The sequence below is a fragment of the Rattus norvegicus genome, chromosome 3 (genome assembly GCF_021556685.1).
Source record: "Rattus norvegicus strain SHRSP/BbbUtx chromosome 3, alternate assembly SHRSP_T2T, whole genome shotgun sequence".
Taxonomy (NCBI): domain Eukaryota; kingdom Metazoa; phylum Chordata; class Mammalia; order Rodentia; family Muridae; genus Rattus; species Rattus norvegicus.
This window is the reverse complement of record NC_141536.1, coordinates 107,287,894-107,314,211: the sequence shown is the minus strand read 5'-3', so window position 1 is coordinate 107,314,211 and position 26,318 is coordinate 107,287,894. Positions and strand designations below refer to the sequence as shown.

Genomic DNA, 26,318 nt, shown 5'->3' with positions numbered 1-26,318 from the left:
GAGTGACCCGGCCTCACGAATCTCGACGCGACAACCTCAGTGACAAAGCATTACCAATTCTCTTCCAAAAGGCCCAACTCTATGGCCATAAGCTGAGCTAGGAGAACACCTACTTAAGTCAGCTCTCAGAAGCACTGCGCCCTTACGACTCTCCTCAGGACAGGCCGGCCGTTGCAGCGGGGGCTAGAACTACAAGTCCCAGAATCGGCGTGCGCACGCGCACTGCCATTGTGATGCTCCTTTCCCGGTAACTCGCCCTCTCAGGCAAACCTGAAGATAGCGGCAATTCTCCGGTGGGGGGCGGAGACGCTCTCGGCCCATTTCTCCGCCCCCTTCCTGATAGGCAATGGGACTAGCCAACCGACGCCACGGGCTGGGAACGTGCTCTCCAATCAGCACCCGCGGCGGAGAGGTGGGCGGTGCGCGCTGCCAGGGCAGGTGGGCTAGGCTGTACGGCTTGCGGGGGGGAGAGTAACGTCGGGCCGGGTCAGCGGGCGCTGCAGTAGTCGCCGCAGCGGCGATGGGAGCGGTGGGGACGAGGCGGCGGCGGCGGCAGGAGGAGGAGGAGGAGCAGGGGCTGGTACCAGAGCAGCGGCCCGGGGCAATCCGCAGCAATACCCGCAGCCGCCGCCGCCGCCTTTAGACGCGGACGGCATCCGAGGGGACCGCCGGCCGTCTAAGCCGCGCTCGGGTCCCGCCGCAGTGGGCGGCGGGGGATGGGCAGGCGGTGGCGGGCCCGCCTGCTCAGCGGTGACTCCTGCGGGTGCGGACCCTGAGCTGGACCCCAGCCCTCCGCCAGAGATCCTGCGTCCGCCGCGGCCCAGGTAGGACACACCCCCGAGCCCCAGGGCGTCTCCAAGAAGCCTCCCTGAGCCTGCCTCATCCCTCTCTCTGCTCTGCCCAGCCTTGGAGGGGAGTCTGCCCGAGACCCCTGGGTTTCTTCTGCCCACGCCCTGAGCCGACGCCAGACCCAAATTGATCCTCATCCTAGAGATTGTTCTGGTTCTGCCCCATTTCCCTGGAGGCTTTGGGTGCTTTCCCTGAACTTGGAGGGTCATGAAGCTGCTTCGTCTGTTTTCTGTGGGTGACCCATATATCACTTGTACTCATGACTCTTCTGACTACCAGGACCGAACAGAGAGGAGTCTTAAAATTATGAGCGTTTCATTCTATCTTGCTTTTCCCACTATAATGGAAGAGTGACGGGACTACCGAATCTCATCTCTGTGTGGTAACAAGGCCAGGACTTTATAGTATGACCGGAGGGATTTGCTTTGACAAAGATGATGCTGTTGATACGCGGGGATGCCGAAAGAGGGACAAAAGAGCCCACATATACGCACTGTCGAGTCAGAGAAGTAAATAATCATGGGGATGCTAAGATACCCGATCCTTCAATGAAGTTCATTTTGTTTCAGTTGTGGCGCTGCCTTAGAGGTAAAAATGACATTGAGTTGTACTTTGCTTTGGATTAAAGTTGATAGGCTTCTCTCTCCTGAATCTTTGGAAGCTGTCCTTTAACATTTAAAGAAGACAATTTTATTTTAACCTGTATATGATGGGAAGATGGTATTTAGTAGAATTGAATGTGCGTGAGAGAGTGAATTATGAATGGACTCAAACTCTCAAATATAAGGAGGATTCAGGCTGTGTTTTGTTAGTGTTTGGTTTTGAGTCATTAATAGTTGCAGTGACATTAGACATGGACTTGCCAGGATAGACTGCAAAGATGCATCTGTTTTCTTTTAGCTAAGTGGACTAGAATAACATTCATTTGAAGGATTAAAAAAATGAGGATTTTCAAAGTATTGGGTGGCTTGAATACTTTTTACTTTTTGTCATGCGACTTTAAAGAAGCTGCAGATATATAGCAGTATGCCATCTTGGAGAATCTATCCTGATGAAGATTATGGTCTAATAAAAATTAAAACATAGTGAAAGAAATCTTTAATGCAGAAGCTTATATTTCCTGTTTGATGAATTTTTATAAAGACACCAGAAGGGATGCTTGAAGCATGATTACAAAGGGAGGTTTCTCTAATAGTTTAACTTTATAATGGAATGTTAGAAACTGATTTTCCTCTTTCAGTTTTGGACACATAAAAGACATTAAGGCTCATAACATAACCATTTATTTTATTTATAATTTCAAACTGAAGCAATTTAATTATGAGTAGGAAGCTGACTTAGAGATTGTGTCTTATCATTTTGTATATGGTTCATGTATCATGGCATGTTGTATAGACTTCAGGGGTTTTGTTTGTTTGTTTGTTTTTTTGTTTAGGTACTGTGTTTTTAATACCCCAGGAAAGCTGAGCAAATTGAACTTAATTATATAGGACTTCATATATCCTTACATGCCATGTAAGAAATGAAATTTGTATAATTTAGAAAATTCTAGGGAGCAATTTATACATAAAGATGCATTAAAAATGTGACAGTCATGGGTTGTTTAAAAGTTTTTAGATTTATTATTTTGTGTGTACCAGTGTTTTACCTGAATGTGTGTGCAGTGATAAGGTATTGGTTTTTCAAAGCATGTGTTACACAGCTTAGTTAGTTCTGATTATGGAATTTAAGTTTCATTTTATTGACAAGCAGGGAGTATTTTGAATGCTATACAACTTTTACAAGTAATACCTATGAATGCTATTGCTTTGCTGTTTAGAGGCAGAATTACTATGTAGCCCAGGCAGGTCTCGAAGCCCCAGTTATCCTTCTGAGTCGGCCTCCCAAGTGCTGGAATTACAGGTGTTAACTACCGTTTTGATGCTGTCCTGGGGTTCAAACCCAAGGCTTCATGCATTCTAGGCATCTACCAATGGAGCTGTACCCCTCACTTTTCATTGTATTTTGAGAAAGAATCTTAGATTGCTCAGGCTGGCCTGTGTTTGTCACCCAAGTAACTAGGGTTGAAAGCATGCACCACCACACCCTGCTCATTAATCTTTTTTTAATGTGTATGTTTGTTTTGCCTGCATATATGTAATTGCATTGTGTGAATGCTGTCTAGTGCCCAAGGAGGCCAGAAAAGGTGCTAGATCCCCTGGAACTTGAGTTAGCGATGATTGTAAGCTGCCATGTGAATGCTGGGAATTGAGTATGGGCCCTTCGCAAGAGTAGACACTGCTCTTAGCTACTCACCCATCTCTAGCCCTCATTTATCTTTTTACCTTCTTTCTTTCTCTCTTTCTTTCTTTCCTTTCTTTCTTCCTTCCTTCTTTCCTTCCTTCCTTCCTTCCTTAATTTCCTTTCTTTCCTTTCTTTCCTCCTCCTCTTCTTCCTCCTCTTCCTCCTCCTCCTCCTCTTCTACCTCTTCCTCCTCTTCCTCCACCTCCTTTTTAATTTGTTCTATTTCAAAATAATTGCCTTAAAGTGTAAGGTTGTTTTGTTTTCCTTATCTAAGTCATGCGATCATCTCAATATCGTATTTTTGTTAATATTTGTCTGCAGCTTTCTGCATTGCATGTGTTGTATGCTATGGAGTATGTTTGTACAGTTTGTTTCTTTTTTGTCCACTAAGTATCTCAGCTTATACAGTATCTAAAAATGGTTTTTATTAACATTTTTTAATACCTAGTAAGCCAGGGATAAGAGAAGAAAAGTAGGAAAAAGAAAAACCAAAGAGGAAAGTGTGAGCTATACTGATAATGACATTTGATTTAAAAGTACCTAGATGCTAAGTTACATGGTAAGCTGGATTAGGACTCCCTTTCTGTTGGACTTTGATAGCACTTAATAAATCCAACATATTCAGGGCTGGTGAGCTGGAGAGATGGCTCAATGTTTAAGAGTACCTACTCTTCTTGCTGAGGACTGAATTCAGTTTTCAGCAGCTGCATGGTGGTTCACAACCATCAGCAGCCTCAGTTCTAAGGGATCCAGTGCTGCACTCTGACCTTCAGGGCACTAGACTCACATGTGCACAGACATACATGCAGACAAAACAATCACATATATAAATAAATTATTCAAAGCCATCTCTTTGAATCTTTGAACAGTGAGTTATTGTAACAAATGCTTATATTCAATTTTTAAATACTTGCTAAACATTTCCCATGTTATACTGCTGTGGGTTAAAGATTGAGCAGTAGACAAAGGAGAAATATCTTTTTACTTTTGAGCTTACAATATCTTTTGAGCAAACCTGTAGAAACAGATAATTATACACGTTTTTGTGTATTTTGAAGAGAAAGTGTAGCCATGAGCTTGTAACAAGTGTTTGGAGGTAAAGCTCAAGAGAAGTTTCTGTTTTATTAACCCTAACTCATTCTGTGTTTGTATTATCTTCAGAGGTCAATGGAAAAAGTTTCACTCTTAACTAAATAATTAAAAATAAATGTACTTGGGCTGGAGAGATGGCTCAGTGGTTAAGAGCACTGACTGTTCTTCCAGAGGTTCTGAGTTCAAATCCCAGCAACCACATGGTGGCTCACAACCATCTGTAATGGGATCTGATGCCCTCTTCTGGTGTGTCTGAAGACAGCTACAGTGTGCTTATATATAATAAATAAATCTTTAAGAAAATAAATAAATAAAAATAAATGTACTTAGATTAATTTAAAAGGTAATAAAAATAAGGTGTATATAACTCTTGTGTAGAAAAACAAAGAAGGAAACAATTTGTTTCACAGTTGAAGTTTTTACCCACTGTGGCAGGGAGGGCATGGTGGAAAAGATCAGCTTACTTCATGGCATTGAGGAGGCACAGAAAATGCCTACATTAGTGTGTCATGCCCTCACAGATATACCCAGAGATGTACTTTACTAATCTCCTGAGCATTTCTCAGTTCAATCAAATTAGCATTCAGGATTAACTCTTATAAGTCCACCTCTTGTTAACTTACACCCATATGTATTTTTTTTTATTGAATTTTTTTATTTACATTTCAAATGTTATCCCCTTTCCTGGTTTCTCATCGATAAGCCCCCTATCCTATACCCCCTCCCCCTGCTTCTGTGAGGGTGTTCTCCCCCACACCCCTTCTTGCCTCCCAGCCCTGACATTCCCCTACACTGGGGCATTGATCCTTGGTGGGACCAAGGGCTTTTCCTCCCATTGACACTCAACAAGGCCTTCCTCTGCTACATATGCAGCTGGAGCCATGTGTACTCTGGTTTGTTCATATATAGTCTTTGGGTGGTGGTTTAGTCCCTAGGAGCTCTGGTTGGTTGGTATTGTTCTTCCTATGGGGTTGCAAACCCCTTCAGCTCCTTCAATCCTTTCTCTAACTCCTCCAATGGGGACTCCATTCTCAGTTCAATAGTTGGGTGCGAGCATCTGCCTCTGTATTTGTCATGCTCTGACAGAGCCTGTCAGGAGACAGCTATATCAGACTTCTGTTAGCATGCACTTCTTGGCATTAGCAATATTGCCTGGGTATGGTGGCTGTATATGGGCTGGATACCCAGGTGGAGCAGTCTCTGGATGGCCTTTCCTTCAATCTCTGCTCTGAACTTTGTCTCTGTATTTCCTCTTGTGAATATTTTTGTTCCCTCTTCTAAGAATGACTGAAGCATCCACACTTTGGTTGTCCTTCTTCTTGAGCTTTATGTGGTCTGTGGATTGTATCTTGGGTAATCCAAGCTTTTGGGCTAATATCCACTTATCAGTGAGTGCATAACGTGTAGGGTTTTTTGTGGTTGGGTTACTTCACTTATGATGATATTTTCTAGTTCCATCCATTTGCCGATGAATTTCATGAAGTCATTGTTTTTAATAACTGAGTAGTACTCCATTGTGTACCACATTTTCTGTATCCATTCCTCTGTTGAAGGGCATGTGGGTTCTTTCCAGCTTCTGGATATTATAAATAAGGCTGCTATGAACATAGTAGAGCACGTGTCTTTGTTATATGTTGGGACATCTTTTGGGTATATGCCCAGGAGTGGTATAGCAGAGTCCTCTCTTTAAACCATAACTTTTGGACTGGGAAGATATCTCAGTGGATAAAAGTGCTTGTCACACAAGTGTAAGAACCTGAATTCAAATCCCCAGAACCCATATGAAGCCAGATGTGGAAGCACACATCTGTATTCATGCTGAGATGGTAGATGGAGATGAAAATCCTCGGAAGCTCTCATCTGGTATGATTGGGGGAGAGCAGCAAAAGTCAGCCTGTTTCAAACCTTCACATGCACGCTGTGGCATGGGAGCCTACACACACATACATTCAACTCACTGGGGGCGGGGGGTAAACAGAGACAGAGACAGACAGAGACAGAGACAAACAGATACACAGAGATAGAGGGGGACATTAAAATAAAACATCTTGGGGCTGGAGAGATGGCTCAGCAGTTAAAAGCACTGACTGCTCTTCCAGAGGCCCTGAGTTCAATTCCCAGCAACCACATGGTGACTCACAACCATCTGTAATGGGATCTGATGCCCTCTTCTGGTGTGTCTGAAGACAGCTACAGTGTACTCATATGAATAATATGAGTACATAATAAATAATAAATAAATCTTTAAAATAAAAACATCCTGCCATTCCATCCCTGACCTTGGGAAGGCTCATGTCCATCATATCAGTGACTGTACAACTGTACGGCCTACCTCTACAGTCTCCACAGTTCTGACATTGATCAGAAGTCCAAGTTCAGAGGATCTGAGAGTAGAGCAAACTAAGCTGTGAGTCCTTATAAAATCAAAAGGAAAATTACATACTTAAGTTAATGGCACAGGGTGAACACTTTCCTTCCCAAAGGAAGAAGTAGAAAATAGCAAGGTAGGGCAGGACCAAGCAAGACAAACCCAGCACGGGAAGCAAATCCCATAGCTCCATGGTGGATATAGTAATGTAACGTGTTCTCTGGACCAGCACTTTGCCTGAGGCCTTGCTGTTTATGTAGCTCACATTTTTTTTTTTTTTTGGTTGACTTTACTTGGTAGCAGCCTATGTCTTTTTGATTTACACATTCCAAGTTCCTGATCCATTCAACTTTCCAGGAGGTCTCCGTTTTCACTCTGGCTTCGTTTTTGTGGCTGTACACACTGCTCTAGTGCCTTTACACAGGGCTGTCTGCAGAGACGCCAGCCTTGCTTTAAATTGGACTGGAAGCTGCTACCACTCTACGGCCCTTTTATTCTGTGTGCATCATACGGACACTACCAAGTCTGTTACCAGTTGGAATGATAGCTATATCTGCATGGATCATGGCTGCAATGGTCTCTAGCAAGTGTCCTGTGCTAGATATTTTATTACCGTGGCAGAATAATGGACAAAAACAACTTAAGGGAGGAATGACTGACTTATTTTGCCCCATGGTTATTCTGGCAGAGCTGAGCTCACATCCTGGTGGCCAAGAAACAGAGAGGTAATGCTGCAAGGACTTGCTTCTGCTTCCCTGTTAATCTCGCCCAGGTTCTCACCTATTTATGGGCTAATAGCTCCCACATTCATGGCAGACCTTCACGCCTCCTGAAACACTGTCACAGTCACACTCAGAGTTGTGTTCTGTTAACTTCTTAGGTGCTTCTTAATCTAATCAAATTGACAAAATTAACCAGCACACCTTGAAACAGCTTTAGAAAAAACTCTTTCCAATCACTCTAGAGCTTGTACTCCCTCTTCCTCCAGTGTTTCATCTCCACTGTCATATCATGTGTGTTCTATGACCTTCTGTAGGCCCTTTTCCTTAATCTCACTTTCTCTCCTCTAATGGGCTCCATTTTGCAGAGCAATTTGTAAATTTAAAGAACATTTTGTTATTTTGTATGTAGTGTGCTCAGGCAACAGTGAGTATGAAGGTCAGAAGACAATTTTGGGCATCCAATTCTGTCCTTTTACCTTTATGTGAGCCCCAGAGATTGGCCTCAGGGTGCCAGGCTCATTCAGTGAAAGAGAGAGAGAGAGAGAGAGAGAGAGAGAGAGAGAGAGAGAGAGAGAGAGAGAGAGAGAGAGAGAGAAAGAGAGAAAGAGAGAGAGAAAGAAAGAGGATTACACCTAATAAGACATACACAGATGTCCTCTGGCTTCTTGTGCACCTGAACACATACAGGAAATAGTCTTCAACTTTTATAGCATGATTAAGTAGGAAGCACCAGATTTTGTACTTTAGTAATAAGTGGTATGTGGTATAGTTAGTTTTTACCAAATTTGGAAAATTTTCAGACATTTCTTATACTTCTCCCCACAATGTAATTTCTTTGGGCCCAATAAAAATAAAATAAATGATTTTAAAAATGGGAAGAAACTTTTCAAGATGGTATGGTTACAATAAATGAAAATAGAATAAAATAGAATTACAGAAATTAAAGGATGAGATTCATTGTTCTCCCTAGATTGTGGTTCTATGGATGTTAGCCCTTCAGTCTGATCCTACAGCACCCTGATGCTTTGTGTATTTGATTTCTTTTAACTCCTTGTGGTTTTCATTTGCCACTTTTCTCCCCCCCCACACACACATTTATTCCCTGTGGGATAATTCCCTTTTCTGTATCAAGCTCATTAACCTTCAGGCGAGATTCCTGTACGCAGGTGTTTCTAATTCCTGGCAAGTTAACATTAAAGTCAACTACAGTAAACCAACTCTTAGATTTGTTGATTCTTGATATTGTTTTCTTTTTTCTGTCTCATTAATTGGCTCTAATTTTATTATTTCTTGCCATCTTGATCTTAAATTGTTTATTTGTACTCTGATTTTTTTTTCCCATTTGTATGTCTGTATGAGGTTGTCAGATCCCCTGGAACATGAGTTACAGACAATTATGAGCTGCCATGTGGGTGCTGGGACTTGAATTCAGGTCCTGTGGAAGAACAGCCAGTGCTCTTAACTCCTGAACTATCTCCCCAGCCTCTCTGTCTAAGCCTCTCTGTCTAGTTTTTTAATGTATGAGCTTAGAGCTATAAAGTTCCTTCTTGGTGCAGGAGAGATGGCTCAGTCACTGCTCTTCCAGACGTCCTGAGTTCAATTCCTAGCAACCACATGGTGGCTCACAACCATCTGTGATGGGATCCAGTGCCTTCTTCTGGTGTGTCTGAAGACAGCTACAGTGTACTCACATACATAAATAAATAGATCTTTTTAAAAAGTTCCTTCTTTTATTGTGTTCCTGAGAGGTTGGGGTTGTTGTTGTTGTTGTCTTGTTTTCATTTTTAATTCCAAAAATTTGGTTTCTTACTTATTCATCATTCAATAATACATTGTTTCATCTGCATTTCTATAATTAGTAGGGACCTGTTAACTGATGATTTTAAGCTTTCTTGCATTATGGTCAGATAGGATACATGAAATCATTTTCATTTTCTGGGTGAAGATTTGCTTGTGTCCCACTGTGTGATCTGTTTTAGAGATACTTCATGGGCTGCTGAATAGAATCGTTTTGGACTTGAGGTAGAATATTCTGTAAATATCTGTTAGATCTATTTGGCGTGTGATATGATGCAATTCTGATGCTTCTCTGCTTATTTTTTGTCTCCAGATGACCTGTCTTTGAAGAAAGTGAGGTATTACAATCATCTCTTACTGCTGGTTGGGAATTAACTTGCACCTTAAATCCAGTGTATGTTTTTAATGGAATTGGGTGAGGCAGAGTTTGGTTCACATATGTTTGGGATGTGATGTCTTCTTGGTTTATTGTTTCCTTGATTAGTATCAAGTGTCCTTTATTTCTTCTGATTAGTTTTAATTTGAAGTTTATTTTATTGGGTCTCAGAATGAGGATACCTGCTTGCTTCCTGGTCCCACTTACTTGGAACGTATTTTCCCATCTTTTCTCTTTAAGATGATATGTATCTCTCAAGGTAGTATAAGTTTCTTGTAAACTACAGAAAGATGGATTTTGTTCACAAATATTTAATTATGAAATATTAAATATTCATGTGCTGATCGCTGCTGGTTTGTTGTTGTTTTTTCTGGCCTTCTGTGTTTTGTGGTCCTACTCCTGTTTTTCTGTTTTACTAACTATAGTTTCATTGGTTTTCTTTCTTCAGTTTTGGCTGTGTTTACGTCTCTCTTCAGCCTGAAGTACTGCTTCTAGTATTCTTTGTAGGGCTGGTTTGGTGGGCATGAATTCTTGTGTCCTTTCGATACCATGAAAGTTTTTCTTTATCTGCAACAATAGCAAATGGTTTGGCTGTGTTCAGTGAGTTTAGGCTGGCGTTCATTGTTTTATAGAACTTTAAGCACATTGCTCCAAGATCTTCTGGCTTTTAAAGTTTCCAACCAGCTGTTGTTCTAGCGGGTTTTCCTTTGTGTATAACTTGTGGCTTTCTTTTGCAGATTTCAATACCTTCTCTTTGTTCTGCATATTTAGTGTTTTAATTATAATATGCTGTAGGGAGCTCATTTTCTGGTCCTGTGTGGTGTTCTGTATGCTCCTTATATCTGTCTGGGGATGTCTTCACTTAATTTGGAGAAGTTTTCTTCTGTGATCCTGTTGATCATCTGGTCCATGCCATTTACCTAGGATTATTCTCTTTTTATGCCTATAATTTGAAGTTTTGCTCGTTTCATGTTGTCCCAAAGTTTCTTATATTTCTTTCTTTCTTTTTTCATATTCTATGCATGAGTGGTTCAGTCTTTCTTCTTAACTAACTCTATGATTTTTTTCTTTTAATTTTGTCTTCTAGGGTTCATCTAGGTGATTCTCGTTGGAGAACATTTCTGAAGGATTAGTAGGTTTGGAGGGAGACATACTGTCTTGGCCTTTCATAGTGTGTGTTTCAGTGCCTTTCTGATATGCTTATTATACCAGATATAGGTTTTTTTATCCTTATATTTAATGTTTTTACTTTATGTGTCTTTTATACCTATGCTTTTTCTATTTTGTAAAATATTGAATGTATCTATAATAGCTGTTTTAAAATCCTTACCCACAAATTTTATGAATACTTGTTCATTTTGGTTGGTACTTTTCTTTGTTTATATCCCTGGCAGTTTTTAAGTAGGTACCAGACATTGTGATTTTAAGTTGTTATGTTCTGTTTTCTTTTTCAAAATTTTCTTTAAATAGCTTTGTATTGGGGGGGGGGGTAGAGTTAAGTTATTTGAAAGTAGTTTCACGTTTCCATGCTATATATTCATAACCCTGTGTGTGAGTGGGGATATTCTCCTGCCCATTTCCAGTGGGTTTTAGCCTTATACCTCATAACATGCACTGGTCAGTATTCAGCCAAAGCCTCGTGGAGGTTGTATCCTCTGTAGAGTGACTCTTGTGCTCTCCGCCCCTGAGCCTCACCATGAAGCTGTCTCTGGGCATAACCTAGGCAGTGGTGGAGCTCCCTTCACATCTCTGCCTTCTCTCAGGGAACTCTGTGCTGTGCTGCCTGATTCTGATTTCTGAAACCCGCTGTTTTATATATCTTGTCTGCCCCTCTGGTTAATACAGTAAATTTGCTTCCTTTTACTTTGTTGTGTCTTTGTTGTGGCCAGGATTTGAAGTAGTAAGGTGTATGTATGTATTTATATCTTAAACAAAGAAGAGTCATAAACAGCCATTTATATTCTCACTAGAAATATATGTCATGTCTATGCCCAAATACAGCCTCAAATATATTCCCTCTTATTTAACTGCATCATAAACTTTTCCTAATGAATCATTTTAACATTGTATTCATTGACATTAAAATCATAGGTAAAAATAATTTTCTTATATTTTTCTGTTAAAGAGCAAAGTCTTATATAAATTATTTATGACACTTACGAAACATGCTATATATTTAGTGACTTATTTAGTTTACAACCAATGTATATAAGTTTATCACTTGAGCCTGTCTAAATAATGTCTCCTAACAGAATTTTTGCTCTGGAGTCATTCCCAGATGGATGCCCCCTAACCTGCTCAAAACAGTGAAGTCCGTGTAATGTAATTAGCCCATTTTCTTTTGATGGGGGGAAGGGACTTTTTATGATAGGATCTTACTTTATATAACTCAGACTTGCTTTTGAATTCCTGGTAATTCTCCTGCCTTAGACTCTTGAGTGCTGAGTTACAGACATAAATCATCATGCTCAATTTTATTTTTTATTTTAATTAGTCTTTGAAATGACACATTTGTTAAAATGGCATTTTCATATATATTTAATCTTGGTTGATCTGCCCCATAAATATACTTGCTTACTCACTGTCACCCTACCTTTCCTGTCTCCATTCTATTTTCCAACGCTCAGGGATTCTTCCTTCTACCTTCCTATCACATGTTCCCAGCCACTGCTTAAAGCTTCTGTTTTCTGTCTTTCATGGACTCTCTTCTGTTTTTCAGGCCTCTACATACTCAGTCCTACATAAGCACACATATAAACATTTAAGGCCAGCGTCCACATATGAGAGAGAACATGTGGTATTTGTCTTTCCGACAGATTACCTCAATATTTTCCAGATCCATCTATTTCCCTACAAATTTAATAATTTATTTTTCTTTATGGAAGAATTCTTCCATTGTCTATGTATACACACACACACACACACACACACACACACACACACAATATCATGTTTTTATTACTCATCTATTGATGTGTATCTAGGCTGATTCCATTTCCTTGCTATTGTAAATAGAGAAGCAATATGCATGGATATGCAAGTAGAGTATATACCCTGAAGTGGTTTAGCTTGGTCATTTGGGAGTTCTATTTTTAGATTTTTGCAAAACCTCCACACTGATTTCCATAGTGGCTGGATCAGTTTACATTTACACCCTATCAGGAGTGAGTAAGGGGTGCTCTTTCCTCACAAACTCTCCAGCATTTATTGTCATTTGTTTCTGACTGGAGTGTGATAGTGACTTAAGAGGAGCTTAACTTGACTTTCCTGATGGCTAAGCATGTTAAACACTTTAAAATATATACATTAGCCATTTGTATATATTCTTGTGAAGATTATCTCACTCATTGTCAGGTGATTGTTTTGTTTTTGTTTTTTGAATCAGGCTATCCTAGAGCTCCCTATGTAGACGAAGATGGCCTTGAACTCATGGAGTTCTGCCTGTTTTTGATTCCAGAGTGTTGGGATTAAAGGCATATACCAATACATTTGGCTATTGTCAGCTTTTAGAAAGCTTTTGTGTGTGTTGTGTGTGAATACCTGTGCATTGTCTTTGAGTACCTGCTGAAGAATATTGAATCAATTGGTGGAGCTGGAATTATGGGTAGCTATGAGCTGTTTGGATTCAAACTGATTTTCTGGAAGAGCAGGTTGGTTGGTTGGTTTTAATCTTTGCAGTTTTTTACATAGTGTAGATAGCAATCTCTTGTCTGAAGTAGAACTGGCAAAGATTTCCTCCTATTCCATAGGCTGTTCATTCTGTTGGTTTCATTTGTGGTGTAGATTTCATGCAGTCCTTTTTGTCAATTCTTATGGCTATTTGTTGTGCCATTGGGCTTCTGTTGAGAAAATTCTTGCTCATACCTACCTATATCCTGAATTCCCTGAGGAGGGTCAACATTTCAGGCTTTAGATTAAGGTCTGATCTCCTTTGAATTAATTTTTTGTGTGGGGTATGTGTGCATATGCTGTGTGTGTGCATGTGTGTGTGTGTGTGTGTGTGTGTGTGTGTGTGTGTGAGAGAGAGAGAGAGAGAGAGAGAGAGAGAGAGAGAGAGAGAGAGAGAAGAGAAGAGAATAGATACTGGTTTCATTCCATTCTTCTGCAGGTGGTTATCCAGTTTTGCCAGCACATTTATTGAACAAGCGTTTTCCCAGTGGTTATTTTTATAAAGGTAAAGCTTCTCCATGGCTGTGTTGGTGTGTCTCTGGGACCTCTGCTCCATTGTCCTCATCTGCTCCAGTGCTCAGTTTCTCTGTGGTTATGGCTCTGCAGTATAGTTTGAGGTCAAGAAGTATATATTCTTTTTTTTTTTTTTTCAGAGCTGGGGACTGAACTCAGGGCCTTGAACTTGCTAGGCAAGCGCTCTACCACTGAGCTAAATCCCCAACCCCAAGAAGTATATATTCTTTTATTTAGAATTGCTTTGGCTGGGATTAAGATATGAACCACCATACCCACCTGCAAAAGAAATTTTAACACCTTTTGCATTATCAGATATGGAGCCTAGGCTAGGCAAGCACTGACCTACATCCCAACCTGTTAGCCTAGTTTTTACCTAATTCAGTTTAGCTTTCAGACCTGTGTATTCTTTCCTCTAATAAGAACTTTTTATTTGACAGATGTAATTTTTTCCCATGCACATCTTATGCTTGTTTGCTCTTCTGTGTATTTCCTTACCGCTGTCTCAGGTGTCTATTGCTGTGTTACAGCATCAAGATCAAGAGCAACTTGGGGAGAAGATTTCCACAGCACCGTCCATCACTGAAGGCCATCAGCACAGGAACTCTAGGCAGGAACTGAAGCAGAAGCCATGCAGGGCTTACTCGCTTGGTCTCCATGGCTTGCTTGCTCTCTCTCTCTCTCTCGCTCTTCCTTCCTTCCTTTTTTTTTCTTTTTTAAAGATTTATTTATTATATATAAGTACACTGTCGCTGTCTTCAGACACACCAGAAAAGGGCATCAGATCTCATTACAGATGGTTGTGAGCCACCGTGTGGTTGCTGGGAATTGAACTCAGGACCTCTGGAAGAGCAATCAGTGCTCTTAACCACTGAGCCATCTCTCCAGCCCCCTTGTTTTTCTTTGTTTGTTTGTTTGGTTTTTTTTTGGGGACAGGGTTTCTCTGTGCAACCTTGGCTGTCCTCTGTAGATTAGCCTGGCCTCCAATTCAGAGATCTTCCTGCCACTGCCTCCTGAGTGCTGGGATTAAGACATGCACTACCACACTTGGCTGCTACATGCAGTTTTTTTTCAATGTCAGCTGCTAAATTAGGTTGACTATGTACAAGACATACATGTCAATCATCATTCAGTAGCATGCTTTTCTTTTTTTTTTAAACCGTGTCTTCATTTCAGCTTAAAAACAGTTCAGACAGGCCCAGCTGTGGGCCTAGGGTAAATGTGGCTTTTATTTCCTCTCAGGGAAAGAAGTAAAGGTTGGCTTTCCCAGGTACCCCAACCTAAGGAAAGGTGGGTGTGCTCCAGAGGTTGGGGCTAGAATTGCCAGATCATTCTGATAGACTCCTCTGTGTCCACTCGCTGGCGCTTCGTGCAGGGAGGGTGGGGTGAGTCATTCCCCTTGAGTAGCAGCTCAGTATCAACAGAGGCATAAAGAGGTATGTGCTGGTGCTCACAAAATGGAAGGCAGAGCAGGTACCCTGAGTGAGGAGCAGGACTGAGTGGCTGATCCACACCCAGTGTCTCTGCTGGGTACAAGGCCTGACTGCTGTGGCTCTCCTCCCAAGGGCCCAGAAGCATCACTGCATCCCATGACTGGTCCCTTAAATGTCCATCTCAAACTGTGACTCTTCACCCCCTGCCTGCTTATCTTCCGGGCTGCTATGCCGGTGGCTCTGGCTGGCTTGCATGGGAGGCTCATGACTGGTAGGGCTAGTGACCCCGGAATGGTTGGCAGGTCCTTTGGGGGTGTTTTGGCTACAGGCAAGTTCCATCACTCCATCAGGAATTTCTGGTCATAGGTGATCCTGGTTCCATTTTAGAGGACTAGCCCATGATCATCTTGGTGGAAAATAGCCAGGCGTGATGGTGGAGCAGTGGCTAAAAGCTTTATAACCTGATCTCCAGGAAGCCGGCAGAGAAAGAGGCACTGAGCCTATCATCATGGATTCTGAACCTCAGAACCCAGCCCCAGGAACCCACTTCCTCCAACAAGGCCATACCTCCTAATCCTAATTTTTCTCAAACAATTCCACTCCCTGGCGACTCAGCATTCAAATATACGAGCCTACAGGGGCCATTCTCATCCACAAACAGTAAGACCCATTCTAAATGTGGGCCACACCTTCCATTGGCCCACAGGCATGGAAAAAGAAAACTGTTTTTGGCCTGCTTACAGTCAATGACACTGGCAAGTTAGTCTGTTCTGTTCCTGAAGGATTCTGGTAGTGGTATGAATGAAAATAGCTCCCATAGGCTCACAGAGAGTGGCACTATTAGGAAGTATGGCCTTGTTGGATTAGGTGTCCATTCTTTTCTTTGTTAACTTTTTATTGATTCTTTCTGAGTTTCACCTCATGCCCCCTAGTCCTGCTCATCTCCCCATCCCCTCATATCTGACCTTTGCCCTTACAACATAACATCCCCTCAAAATAAAACACACATACACAAACAAATAAAAAAGCCAAAGCACAGAAAACATCTCATTGTGGAAGCTATAGTATGTCTCTGTATATCCCTCTGAATATCCCTCTGTCTATACAACTTCACTCACAAATGTTCATTGCATTGAGTCTCTGGTCTGGTTTGAGATCTCTGGCTTCTGTGACACCATCAATGTACTGGGCCTCCTCCCAGTTATCCTGTTGTTGTCCTGCGTCATGGAGAGTCTGCAGCTTTGGTTCAGATGGACTGGTTCTTTCACATGTCCCAAATGTGTGCAGATGATATGGATTTGGGGTGGGCCAATTCAGAGCTGTGGCTCTGCGTGTGGCTGGTAGTGAGCTGGTTAGCCTACTGGCTCTCTTATCTGAGCTACTAGGGCAAGCTCTCCAGCACTGTATCACCAGTAGGAGGCAGGGACTGCTCTCCAGCTCTCACACCCTGGGGGCCAGCTCACCTGTACCCACACCTCCAGAGCCAGCTCCACTGTGCTGCCCAGTCAAGGTACAGGGCCCACTCTCCAAGTCCTGCAGTCTGGTAGGGCCTGGGCCAGCTCTTCCACTACCACTCCACACCGTTAGGGCTGGCTTACCCATGCATTTGCTATCAGGGCCAGCTCCACTGTTGCCTAGGGCAGGTCCAGGGCTAGCTCTCCCAACTACCCTCACTGGTGGGGCGGGGGAGGGCATCACTGTTGTACCCAAGCCACCTTACAGCAGATGAATGGTGAGGCCAGCTCTCCTGTGCGCTTGCTTTTAGGGTTGCCTCACCTGCATGCTGTCCACAAGGACCAGCTCTCCCGTCTGCCCAGGCAAGGTACAGGGCAAGGTCAGCTCTACCAAGGCTGCTGCTGGTAAGAGGTCTCCAGAGTATGACAGCCAGTGAGAGGCAGAACCAGTTTGGTATAGCCCCTGGACATCTTCCTGGTCCCTGGCTGCTGCCCCTACCATGGATGTTCCCATGTTCTCTAGTGGTAATATGAGACACTGGACACTGACCCCTGCCACTGTAAAACCACAGACCTAGACATGGCCCTCAGCAGCAGCTCGGGCTGGGACCTAGACGTGGCCCCAGGTGACAGGGCTGGCCACTCACAACAGGCTGTTCCTCTCCATCCCTTAGGTCTTTAGCTCTATCTTCCTCTCTTCATAATGCTCAAACTGTCTACTCTTCTTTTTCTTTCCCATCTGTCTATTACATACTTACATATTGTGGTTGCTCCTGGTATAGGCTGGCCCCATGGTTGTCTGGCCCCTGGGTAACATTCTCTGTCTGCATTGTATGGTGTGGCAGCAAATAGGTGGCTGCAGTCTATGCAGTATGTAGGAGAACAGGTCTCTGGTTGACAAGTGTTGACTTTCTCATCCCAGGCTGCTCTGGGTGGAAGTAGGTAGGGCTCTGTTTGTCTATGGCCCACCCTTGCTGTGGGGTGGAGGGCAAGACTGGGTGTACCCCCTCCCTCCCCCCAGCAGGTCTATGTATGTCTTCCTCCTCCCTTGCCGTACTGCCTGGATTTTATTTTTCTTTTTTATGTGCCCTAGGCATAAACCATCTTTGGCCACCAAGCCAGGCATCAAGCTAGGATGAGCAAAGGCCTGCCATCTGCTCTGCCCTGACCTCTGTAGGAACACTACCACCACCACCACCAAGGTGTCTCTTTGCCCATTGCCAGAGGGGGCTACATGCATTTTTTAAATCCTAACAACTTGGTTTTAGAGTGCATGTACAGAGAATCATTAATTTTTTGTTTGTTTAGGATCCTTTTTGTTTTTTGGTTTTGTTCTTTTGTATTTGTTCTGTATGTAAGAACACTTTGTAAATTATAATTTAACTTTTCTTAATTGTTAATGAGGGCAATGCTGTGTATTTTATTTCATTTCACTCTGTGTTCATTGCAGATTATTGAGAGTGTTGGTTGTCACAAAACAAGTAAGTTTTTTGTTTTTGTTTTCAAGATAGGGTTTCTTTGTGTAGCTCTGGCTGTCTTGGAACTTACTCTGTAGTCTAGGCTTGCCTCAAACTCAGATCTGTTTGCTCTCTCTCCCAAGTGCTGGGATTAAAGAGGTGTGCCACTGAGCCTGGCCTGGCTAGAACTTTGTAGTTTTATTCAACTATATAGGAAGTGAAGGACATTTTACTTATTGAACATCTACTGAAAGACTGTTCTATGTTGGTATTCTCTATAATGGGATTAAAAACTGAGGGCTCAGGGAATGTAGCTCAGTGGTAGAGCACATGCCTACTATGTACAATATTCTGGATTTGGTCCCAAAGTACCCACCCCAGACCTTCAAAGAAGAGCTAATACCAACACTCCTCAAACTATTCCATACAATTGAAACAGAAGGAACTCTACCTAATTCCTTCTGTGAAGCCACAGTTACACTGATACCTAAACCACACAAAGACCCAACAAAGAAAGAGAACTTCAGACCAATTTCTCTTATGAATATCAATGCAAAACTACTCAATAAACTGAATCCATGAACACATCAGAACCATCATTCACTGATCAAGTAGGCTTCATCCCAGGGATGCAGGGATGGTTCAATATATGAAAATTCATCAGTGTAATCCACTATATAAACAAACTCCAAGAATAAAAGATCACATGATAATCTCATCAGATGCTGAAAAGTATTTGACACCCCTTCATGTTATAAGTATTGGAGAAATCAGGAATTCAAGGCCTATACCTAAACATAATAAAAGCATAATACAGCAAACCAACAGCCAATATCAAATTAAATGGAAAGATATGTGAAGCAATCCCACTAAAATCAGGGACAAGACAAGGATGCTCACTCTCTATCTATTCAGCATAGTACTGGAAGTTCTAGCCAGAACAATAAGACAACAAAAGGAGATTAAGGGGATACAGATTGAGAAAGAAGTGGTCAAGGTATCATCATATGTGGATGATATGACAGTATACATAAACAACCCCAAAAATTCTACCAGAGAACTTCTACCGCTATATAAACAACTTTAGCCAAGTGGCTGGATATAAAATTAAATCAAATCAGTAGTCTTCTTTTATATAAATGATAAATTGGCTGAGAAAGAAAATAGGGAATCAACACCCTTCACAGTAGTCACAGATAATATAAAATATCTTGGTGTAACTCTAACCAAACCCTATTTCTTTAGGGGTTATGGGACTGTTTAGATGGTTTATCTGATCCTGATTTAACTTTGGTACCTGGCATCTATCTGTCTAGAAAATTGTCCATTTCATCCAGATTTTCCAGTTTTGTTGAGTATAGGCTTTTGTAGTAGGATCTGATGATTTTTTTAATTTCCTCAGTTTCTGTTGTTATGTCTCCCTTTTCATTTCTGATTTTATCAATTTGGATGCTGTCTCTGTGCCCTCTGGTTAGTCTGGCTAAGTGTTTATCTATCTTGTTGATTTTCTCAAAGAACCAGCTCCTGGTTTTGTTGATTCTTTGTATAGTTCTTTTGGTTTCTACTTGGTTGATTTCAGCCTTGAGTTTGATTATTTCCTGCCTTCTACTCCTCCTGGGTGTATTTGCTTCTTTTTGTTCTAGAACTTTCAGGTGTGCTGTCAAGCTGCTAATGTATGCTCTCTCCAGTTTTTTTTAGAGACACTCAGAGCTATGAGTTTTCCTCTTGGCACTGCTTTCATTGTGTTCCATAAGTTTGGGTATCTTGTGCCTTTATTTTCATTAAATTTTAAAAAGTCTTTAATTTCTTTAATTCTTCCTTGACCAAGTTATCATTTAGAGCCTTGTTCAGCTTCCATGTGTATGTGGGTTTTCTGTCGTTTTTGTTGTAATTGAAGATCAGCCTTAGTCCATGGTGATCTGATAGGATGCATGGGATTATTTCAATCTTCTTGTATCTGTTGAGGCCTGTTTTGTGACCGGTTATATGGTCAATTTTGGAGAAGGTACCATGAGGTGCTGAGAAAAAGGTGTATTCTTTTGTTTTAGGATGAAATGTTCTATAGATATCTGTTAAATCCATTTGGTTCACAACTTCTGTTAGTTTCATTGTGTGTCTGTTTAGTTTCTTGTTTCCATGATCTGTCCATTGCTGGGAGTGGGGTGTTGAAGTCTCCCACTATTATTGTGTGAGGTGCAATGTGTGCTTTGAGCTTTAGTAGTTTCTTTTAAGAATGTGGGTGCCCTTGCATTGGGAGCATAGATGTTTAGAATTGAGAGTTCTGTGAGAAGGTTAACAAGTAGAAGTGCCCAGGTGAGGGGCTTCAATCCCACTTAGAAAGAGGAAGAAAATAATCATGGGAGGCAGAGAGAGGGAGGAACCTAGGCAGGAGAAGGGAGAGGAAGGGGAAAGGGGGAACATGATCAGGTATTGGGGGAGGGGAGCAACAGCAGGGAAGCCCAGAATGAATGGAATGGTGGGAGGTGGGGGATCCTCTAGAAAGTACCAGAGACCTTGGAGGTGAGAGACTCACAGGACTCAATGGGAGTGATTTTAACTTCATCTTCCATAGATAGGCTCTCAAATGGATGGACAGGGTTATTATTTCTGACCCAGAATTGCTCTTGTCTAAAAGAACTGCAGGGACAAAAATGGGGAAGAGACTGAGGGAAAGCAAGTCCAGTGACAGGCCCAACTTGGAGTTCATCTCCTGGGGAGGCTCCCAGGCCTGACTGGTGCTATGGTGTGCTTACACACAGGAGCGAGAGATCCAACCAGCAGCTGACTGGGACAAACACACATACTTACACACAACCATTGGTCTGTAGTCAGGGATCCCAGTGGTTGAATGGGGAAGGGTGGAAGAAGGTGAAGGGTGACTCCATAGGAAGACCAGCAATCTCAACTAACCCAGAACCCCAGGAGCTCCCAGATACTGAGCCACCAACCAGGCAGCATAAGTGAGCTGGTCCAAGGTCCCAATAGATATAGCAGAGGACTGCCTGGGTTGGCCTCAGTGGGAGAAGATGTGACCAATCCTTGAGAGACTTAGGCCCCAGGGATGGGGGAGGCCTGGTGGTGAGGGGAGCATCACCTGAGAGACCGGGTGGAGGAGGAATGGGATGACGATCTGTGGGAGGGGGAACTGGTAGGGGGAACGGCTGGATTATAAATAAATAATAATTAATAATAAAAGCAAAACAAAAACGTATTCACATAATATAACTGAGTTTTTAAAGAAACTAAAACTTCCACTACATACTATCATATCATACACATATTACCATATCATCTGTGAATAAAAATACCTTGACTTAAAAAAATTATTCAAACATGAATAGAACTGAATGAATTAAAAACTTTTGCCCCCTAGGAAGAACAACAATATCAACCAACCAGACCCCACCAGAGCTTCCAGGAACTAAACCACCACCAATGAGTACACATGGAGGAACTCATGACTCCAGCCACATATGTAGAAGAGAATGACATTGTAGGAGGAAAAGCCCTTGGTCCTGTGAAGGCTCATTTCCCCAATGTAGGGAGGGTAATGCCAGGGCATTGAGGTTGGAGCGAGTGGGTGGGAATGGGAGCATTGACTTAGAAGGGAGGGGAAAGGGGATAACATTTGAAGTGTAAATACATAAAATATCCAAGAAAAATAAAATTAAAAAACAGTTTTGCCCTTAAGAAATTTAATGTATTAAAAATTTATTCTATTTGGGGGCTACAGCAGTGGCTCAGTAGTTAAGAACACTGGTTGGTCTCTAGAGGACCTGTGTTCAATTCCCAGTACCCACATGATAGCTCACAATCATTTGTAAATCTAGTTCCAGGGGATCTGATGTCATCTCTGGCCTCCAAGGGCCCTGCACAATATGGTATGCTTACATAATAAATGCATGCTAAATACGTATACATAAAACAATGAAATAATTTTTAAAATATATAAATGACCTTGTAAATTGTGTCTGAGATTCTAAGACTGTCTATTTTTTTTTTTTTTTGGTTCTTTTTTTCAGAGCTGGGGACCGAACCCAGGGCCTTGCGCTTCCTAGGCAAGCGCTCTACCACTGAGCTAAATCCCCAACCCCCAAGACTGTCTATTTTAAACCTAGATTTCTGTTCATATTCAACTCTCATGTTCTCTTTTTCTGTTGCATAGATGGATGCCCTGACCTATCATTCTATATCTGTCTTTTCTTGCCTCTGATTTATATAACTATTATTTATTAATGTTATTTTAATGATACATTAATTACAGAACATAAAAAGTGCATATATAAACATATGTAGTTTTAAGATAGTTGCAAACCTAAGTGTTTAAAAACACGTCAGCATCTCAGAAGCCTGTTCCTGATCTCATATATCATCTTTACTCCAAAGGTGTCTGGTTTTTGTGATAATTATTATGTCTTTGCTTTTCCTTATATATTTGCATCTTCTTTAACATAGGTTAGGATTGTTTCTTCTTGAACTTTATATTGAAAGACTCATGTGAATTCTCTTGCCTTGTTTTGAGGCATTAGAGACTTACTCAAAATGTTCTGTATACTAGTGGAGGTTTTTTAATTTATATTTTAGCTTAGTCTTTGTGACAAATAAAATAATTCACCCAAGATATTCACATTCTAATCCAGGAATCCTATAAATAAGATACCTTAGGTGACAGAAGGGATTTTGCAGGTGTGATTAAATTTAAACCTTTGAAGCCTTTGACAAGGGAGGATTGGTTTGACTGTCAAGGTGAGTTCAATATAATTACAGGGTCCTCATACACATTATTTTTTTAAGAGATTAAGAGAAAGAGAAGAGATGGGGGAGAGGAAGATAAACAGAGGATGAGAATATAAGAGGTTGAATTATCAAGGTGCTCCAACACCCACTTTGAAAATGGAATGAAATTATGAGCCAAGGAGTTCAGGAACCTTTTAGAAGCTGGAAAGGAGAATTTTCCCATAGAGCCTCTAGAGGGAACATAGCCTTGCTTCCACAGTGGACATCTAGATTTGTGACATCCAGCACTGTAAGATGACTTGGATCATTTTTCCAGCTTCACTGGGGCACCAGTAGGAAACTAACAAGACTGTTTACCATATGAATATGCTAGAAGTTATATGTTCTCCCTGTGCTGGCCATTTAGATTGTTGCAGATAGCATGATTATGAATTGCTCCATATCCATCTTAGTGACCAAGAGTTTTTCTGGGGTACATACCTAAGAAAGGAGTTAGGATGTCCCAGAGAAGCATATCTTCAGTCATCTACAACAAAGCTGTCTCAGGTGTGCCCACAACAGTGCACAAGACCCTACATGCTTTCCTGTTGTCTCTTTGAAGTTGGACATGGTGGTGCACACCTATAATCCTAACACTTAGGAGGCTCAGGAGGAAGGATCACTGTGAGATCAAGGGAAGCTTGAACTATAATAAGGTACTTCACTGAGGGGAGACTTTGGAGGGAGGTGACTAGGAGAAAAATAAATTTGTATGAAAATAACAATGAAACTCATCATTTTGTTCATGCTAATAAAAGGAAACATTAAGAAAACCTTTAATTCTAGCTGAAATAATGCCTCCATCCTATTTTATTTTATTTTTATTTTATGAAGGAATACTCAAAATGTCCTTCAGGTGATAACATACTTGGAAAGTAATTTATACTTTTTAATAGTAGATGGCATTGGTTTGTTTCTAAGCCCCTCCCCCCTTTTCTATTCTTGTTTGTTTCTTTCAGATAGGGTCTCAATGTGTATCACTGGCTGGCCTGGAACTTACAGAGATCCACTTGCCTCTGCCTCTGGTATGCTAGTTCTCTTGCAAATAATATTGGTTCTTTTTATAACTAGTCTGTCAATACAGAAACTGTTTTGTAGATAATTGTATTTGTGAGTGGGACTGTGACTGTTCCTGTAAACTAAGAAATTTACAAAATTACATATTACATGGGACTACTATTTATTGAGCACAGCGTGCCAGGTTTTGTTAGAAGTAAACACTACATACATCATTTGTTAGCATTTTAAATCCTTAGATACCATTGTTAGCCTTTTTAAAGGCAAATTTGTAGAGTATACTGTGAGTGTACAATGATCTCAGCAGTAATGGAAAAACAATGTATTCCTGTTTTTAAAGATAAGAAATGAGTCACAGAGAAGTAATACCAACCGTCTAAGTAGTCTAACCTTAACCTCTGTGTCCTGGAGCACTCTAGAGTGAGAGGACAGTAGATTCACTGCAGTGTTAGGCTAGTTTGTCAAATAAAACTTTTTATATTCGTTCATTTTCTTGCTCTGTGACTGATGCTGTCAGGGTTTCCTTACTGTGGTTGACTAAATAGGTTTGGCTCCAAGAGATTCCTATGTTTGAGTCCTTGGCACATAGGGAATGACACCACTAGCCGGTATGGCCTTGTTGAAGGAAGTGTGTCACTGTTGAAGAAGGCTTTGAGGTCCTATAATCCCAAGTCTGGCAAGAATGTCACTGTCTCCTTCTATTCCCTGTGGATCAAGATGTAGAACTCTCACATACTCCACTACCACTCCTGGATGCCTGGAAACCCTAACTAAGACACTTACTTGCTATTTTTCCTCTCAGTCATTTGCTATTTAGCAAATGTTTCAAATGATTTTTTTCAAATGATTTTTAATGTTCATTCACATTTACAAGTTGATCTTCATTTAGCATGTTCTGTCCATATTTGATTCTCTTTGGGTCTATTTTGTTCACACAGCCAGATTTAGTATCACTGTCAGAGTTTATTACCATGAGGTTTACTCCTTGTTTCAGGTTGTTAAGACCATTGCCAGAGCTGGAGGTGGTAGCACACACTTGTAATCCCAGCACTCAGGAAGCAAATGGGTCTCTGTGAGTTCCAGGACAGCCAGGGCTGTGTAAAGAGAGACTGTCTCAAAAAATAAAACAAAACAAAAGGATATTGCCAGGAAGGAAATTATTGAATAATTCTCTTGAAGAAAACAGTATTATTGCTCTGACTTATTTTATGGTATTAGTCTTAATTAAAAAATGAGTACAGCATAGTTAATTTAATTGTTTTTTTTTAAAGATTTATTTATTATATATAATAAGTACACTGTAGCTGTCTTCAGACACACCAGAAGAGGGCATCAGATCTCATTACAGATGGTTGTGAGCCACCATGTGGTTGCTGGGATTTGAACTCAGGACCTCTGGAAGAGCAGTCAGTGCTCTTAACCACTGAGCCATCTCTCCAGCCCCCAATTTAATTGTTTTTAATAGAATGTTACATAGTTTTTCACTTCTCTGTGATGTAGAATTGAAAAGGAACCTGTAATGGAGCACTTTGGGAAGCTATTGCCTCATACACTTGAAGACTGACAAATTGTTACCTACTGCTGGAGATGAGTCTGACTTTGTACTCCAGGCTGTGTTCAAGATCCTCCTGTCTCGGCTTTAGTGTGTGTTACTGTGTCCATTCAGGACTTGGGATTTTAAAACATTTATCTCACAGTGTCTGTCCGACAGCATTTTGGGTATAACTCAAGCAGTGGGGACTTCATCAGGGTAGGTTATAGGCGGTAGCCTGGATAAGCTACAGCCATGACAGGGTAAAGCAGAGTAAGGATTTAAGTTTGCTCTGATGGTGAGGGAAGGTTCTTTGTCTTGCTAGTTGCTCGATTCATAGGACAGCTCCTTGCTAGATATTGATGCCTGTTATACTTGGAATTATGTAATATTCTAGAAGCTGCTTTTGTTTTCTGCCAGGTGGTCCTGTTCATGGGGTAATAGGATGGATGCTTCATGGTAGCAAGTAAACAGGGAGAGACAAAGAAGAAATATCTTTTGCTGTGTTCTTTTAATTAGAGGCAAGAAACTAGATCCAGCTCAAAATTAAGGGAAGGAAATGGTCAGTAGCAGGAGATTGAGATAATTGGGAGATAGTTTAAAGTATCTTTATTGTTGGGTGGTGGTGGTGGTGGTTTTGGTGATCATGGTGAAGAAGTGGGAAGGAGAGGGGGAGGAGGACGAGGAGGAAACCTTTGATCCCAGTTCTCAGGAGGCAGAGGCTGGCAGATCTCAAAGTTCAAGGCTAGTCTGCAGTCTGGTATACAGAGTGAGTTCCAGGACAGCCAAGGCTATACAAAGAAAATCCCTGTTTTGACAAAAGAAAAAAAGAGGTAATTGTGTGTGTGTGTGTGTGTGTGTGTGTGTGTGTGTGTGTGTGTGTGTGTGTGTGTGTGTGTGTTTATGCAGTGCCTAAGGAGTACAGTAGGTGTGTGTGTGTGTGTGTGTGTGTGCGCGCGCGCGCGCGCGCGCACACACGTG

At 41.5% G+C, this 26,318-nt stretch overlaps 1 protein-coding gene across 8 annotated transcripts in view; it reads left to right on the top strand.

Annotated features, from left to right (window-relative positions):
• The first annotated feature begins 230 nt into the window (after positions 1-230).
• Positions 231-26,318, top strand: part of Ttbk2 (tau tubulin kinase 2) — a 111,821-nt gene continuing 85,733 nt past the window's right edge. For 3 of the 8 annotated variants that reach the window (XM_087652013.1, XM_087652011.1, XM_087652012.1), the window contains exon 1: positions 441-824. Coding sequence is in view for 2 of the 8 variants with exons in the window: in XM_087652009.1 (XP_087508135.1) it covers positions 347-412 (66 nt within the window). In the remaining 6 variants the exon portion in view is untranslated. 8 annotated transcript variants of the gene reach the window in all.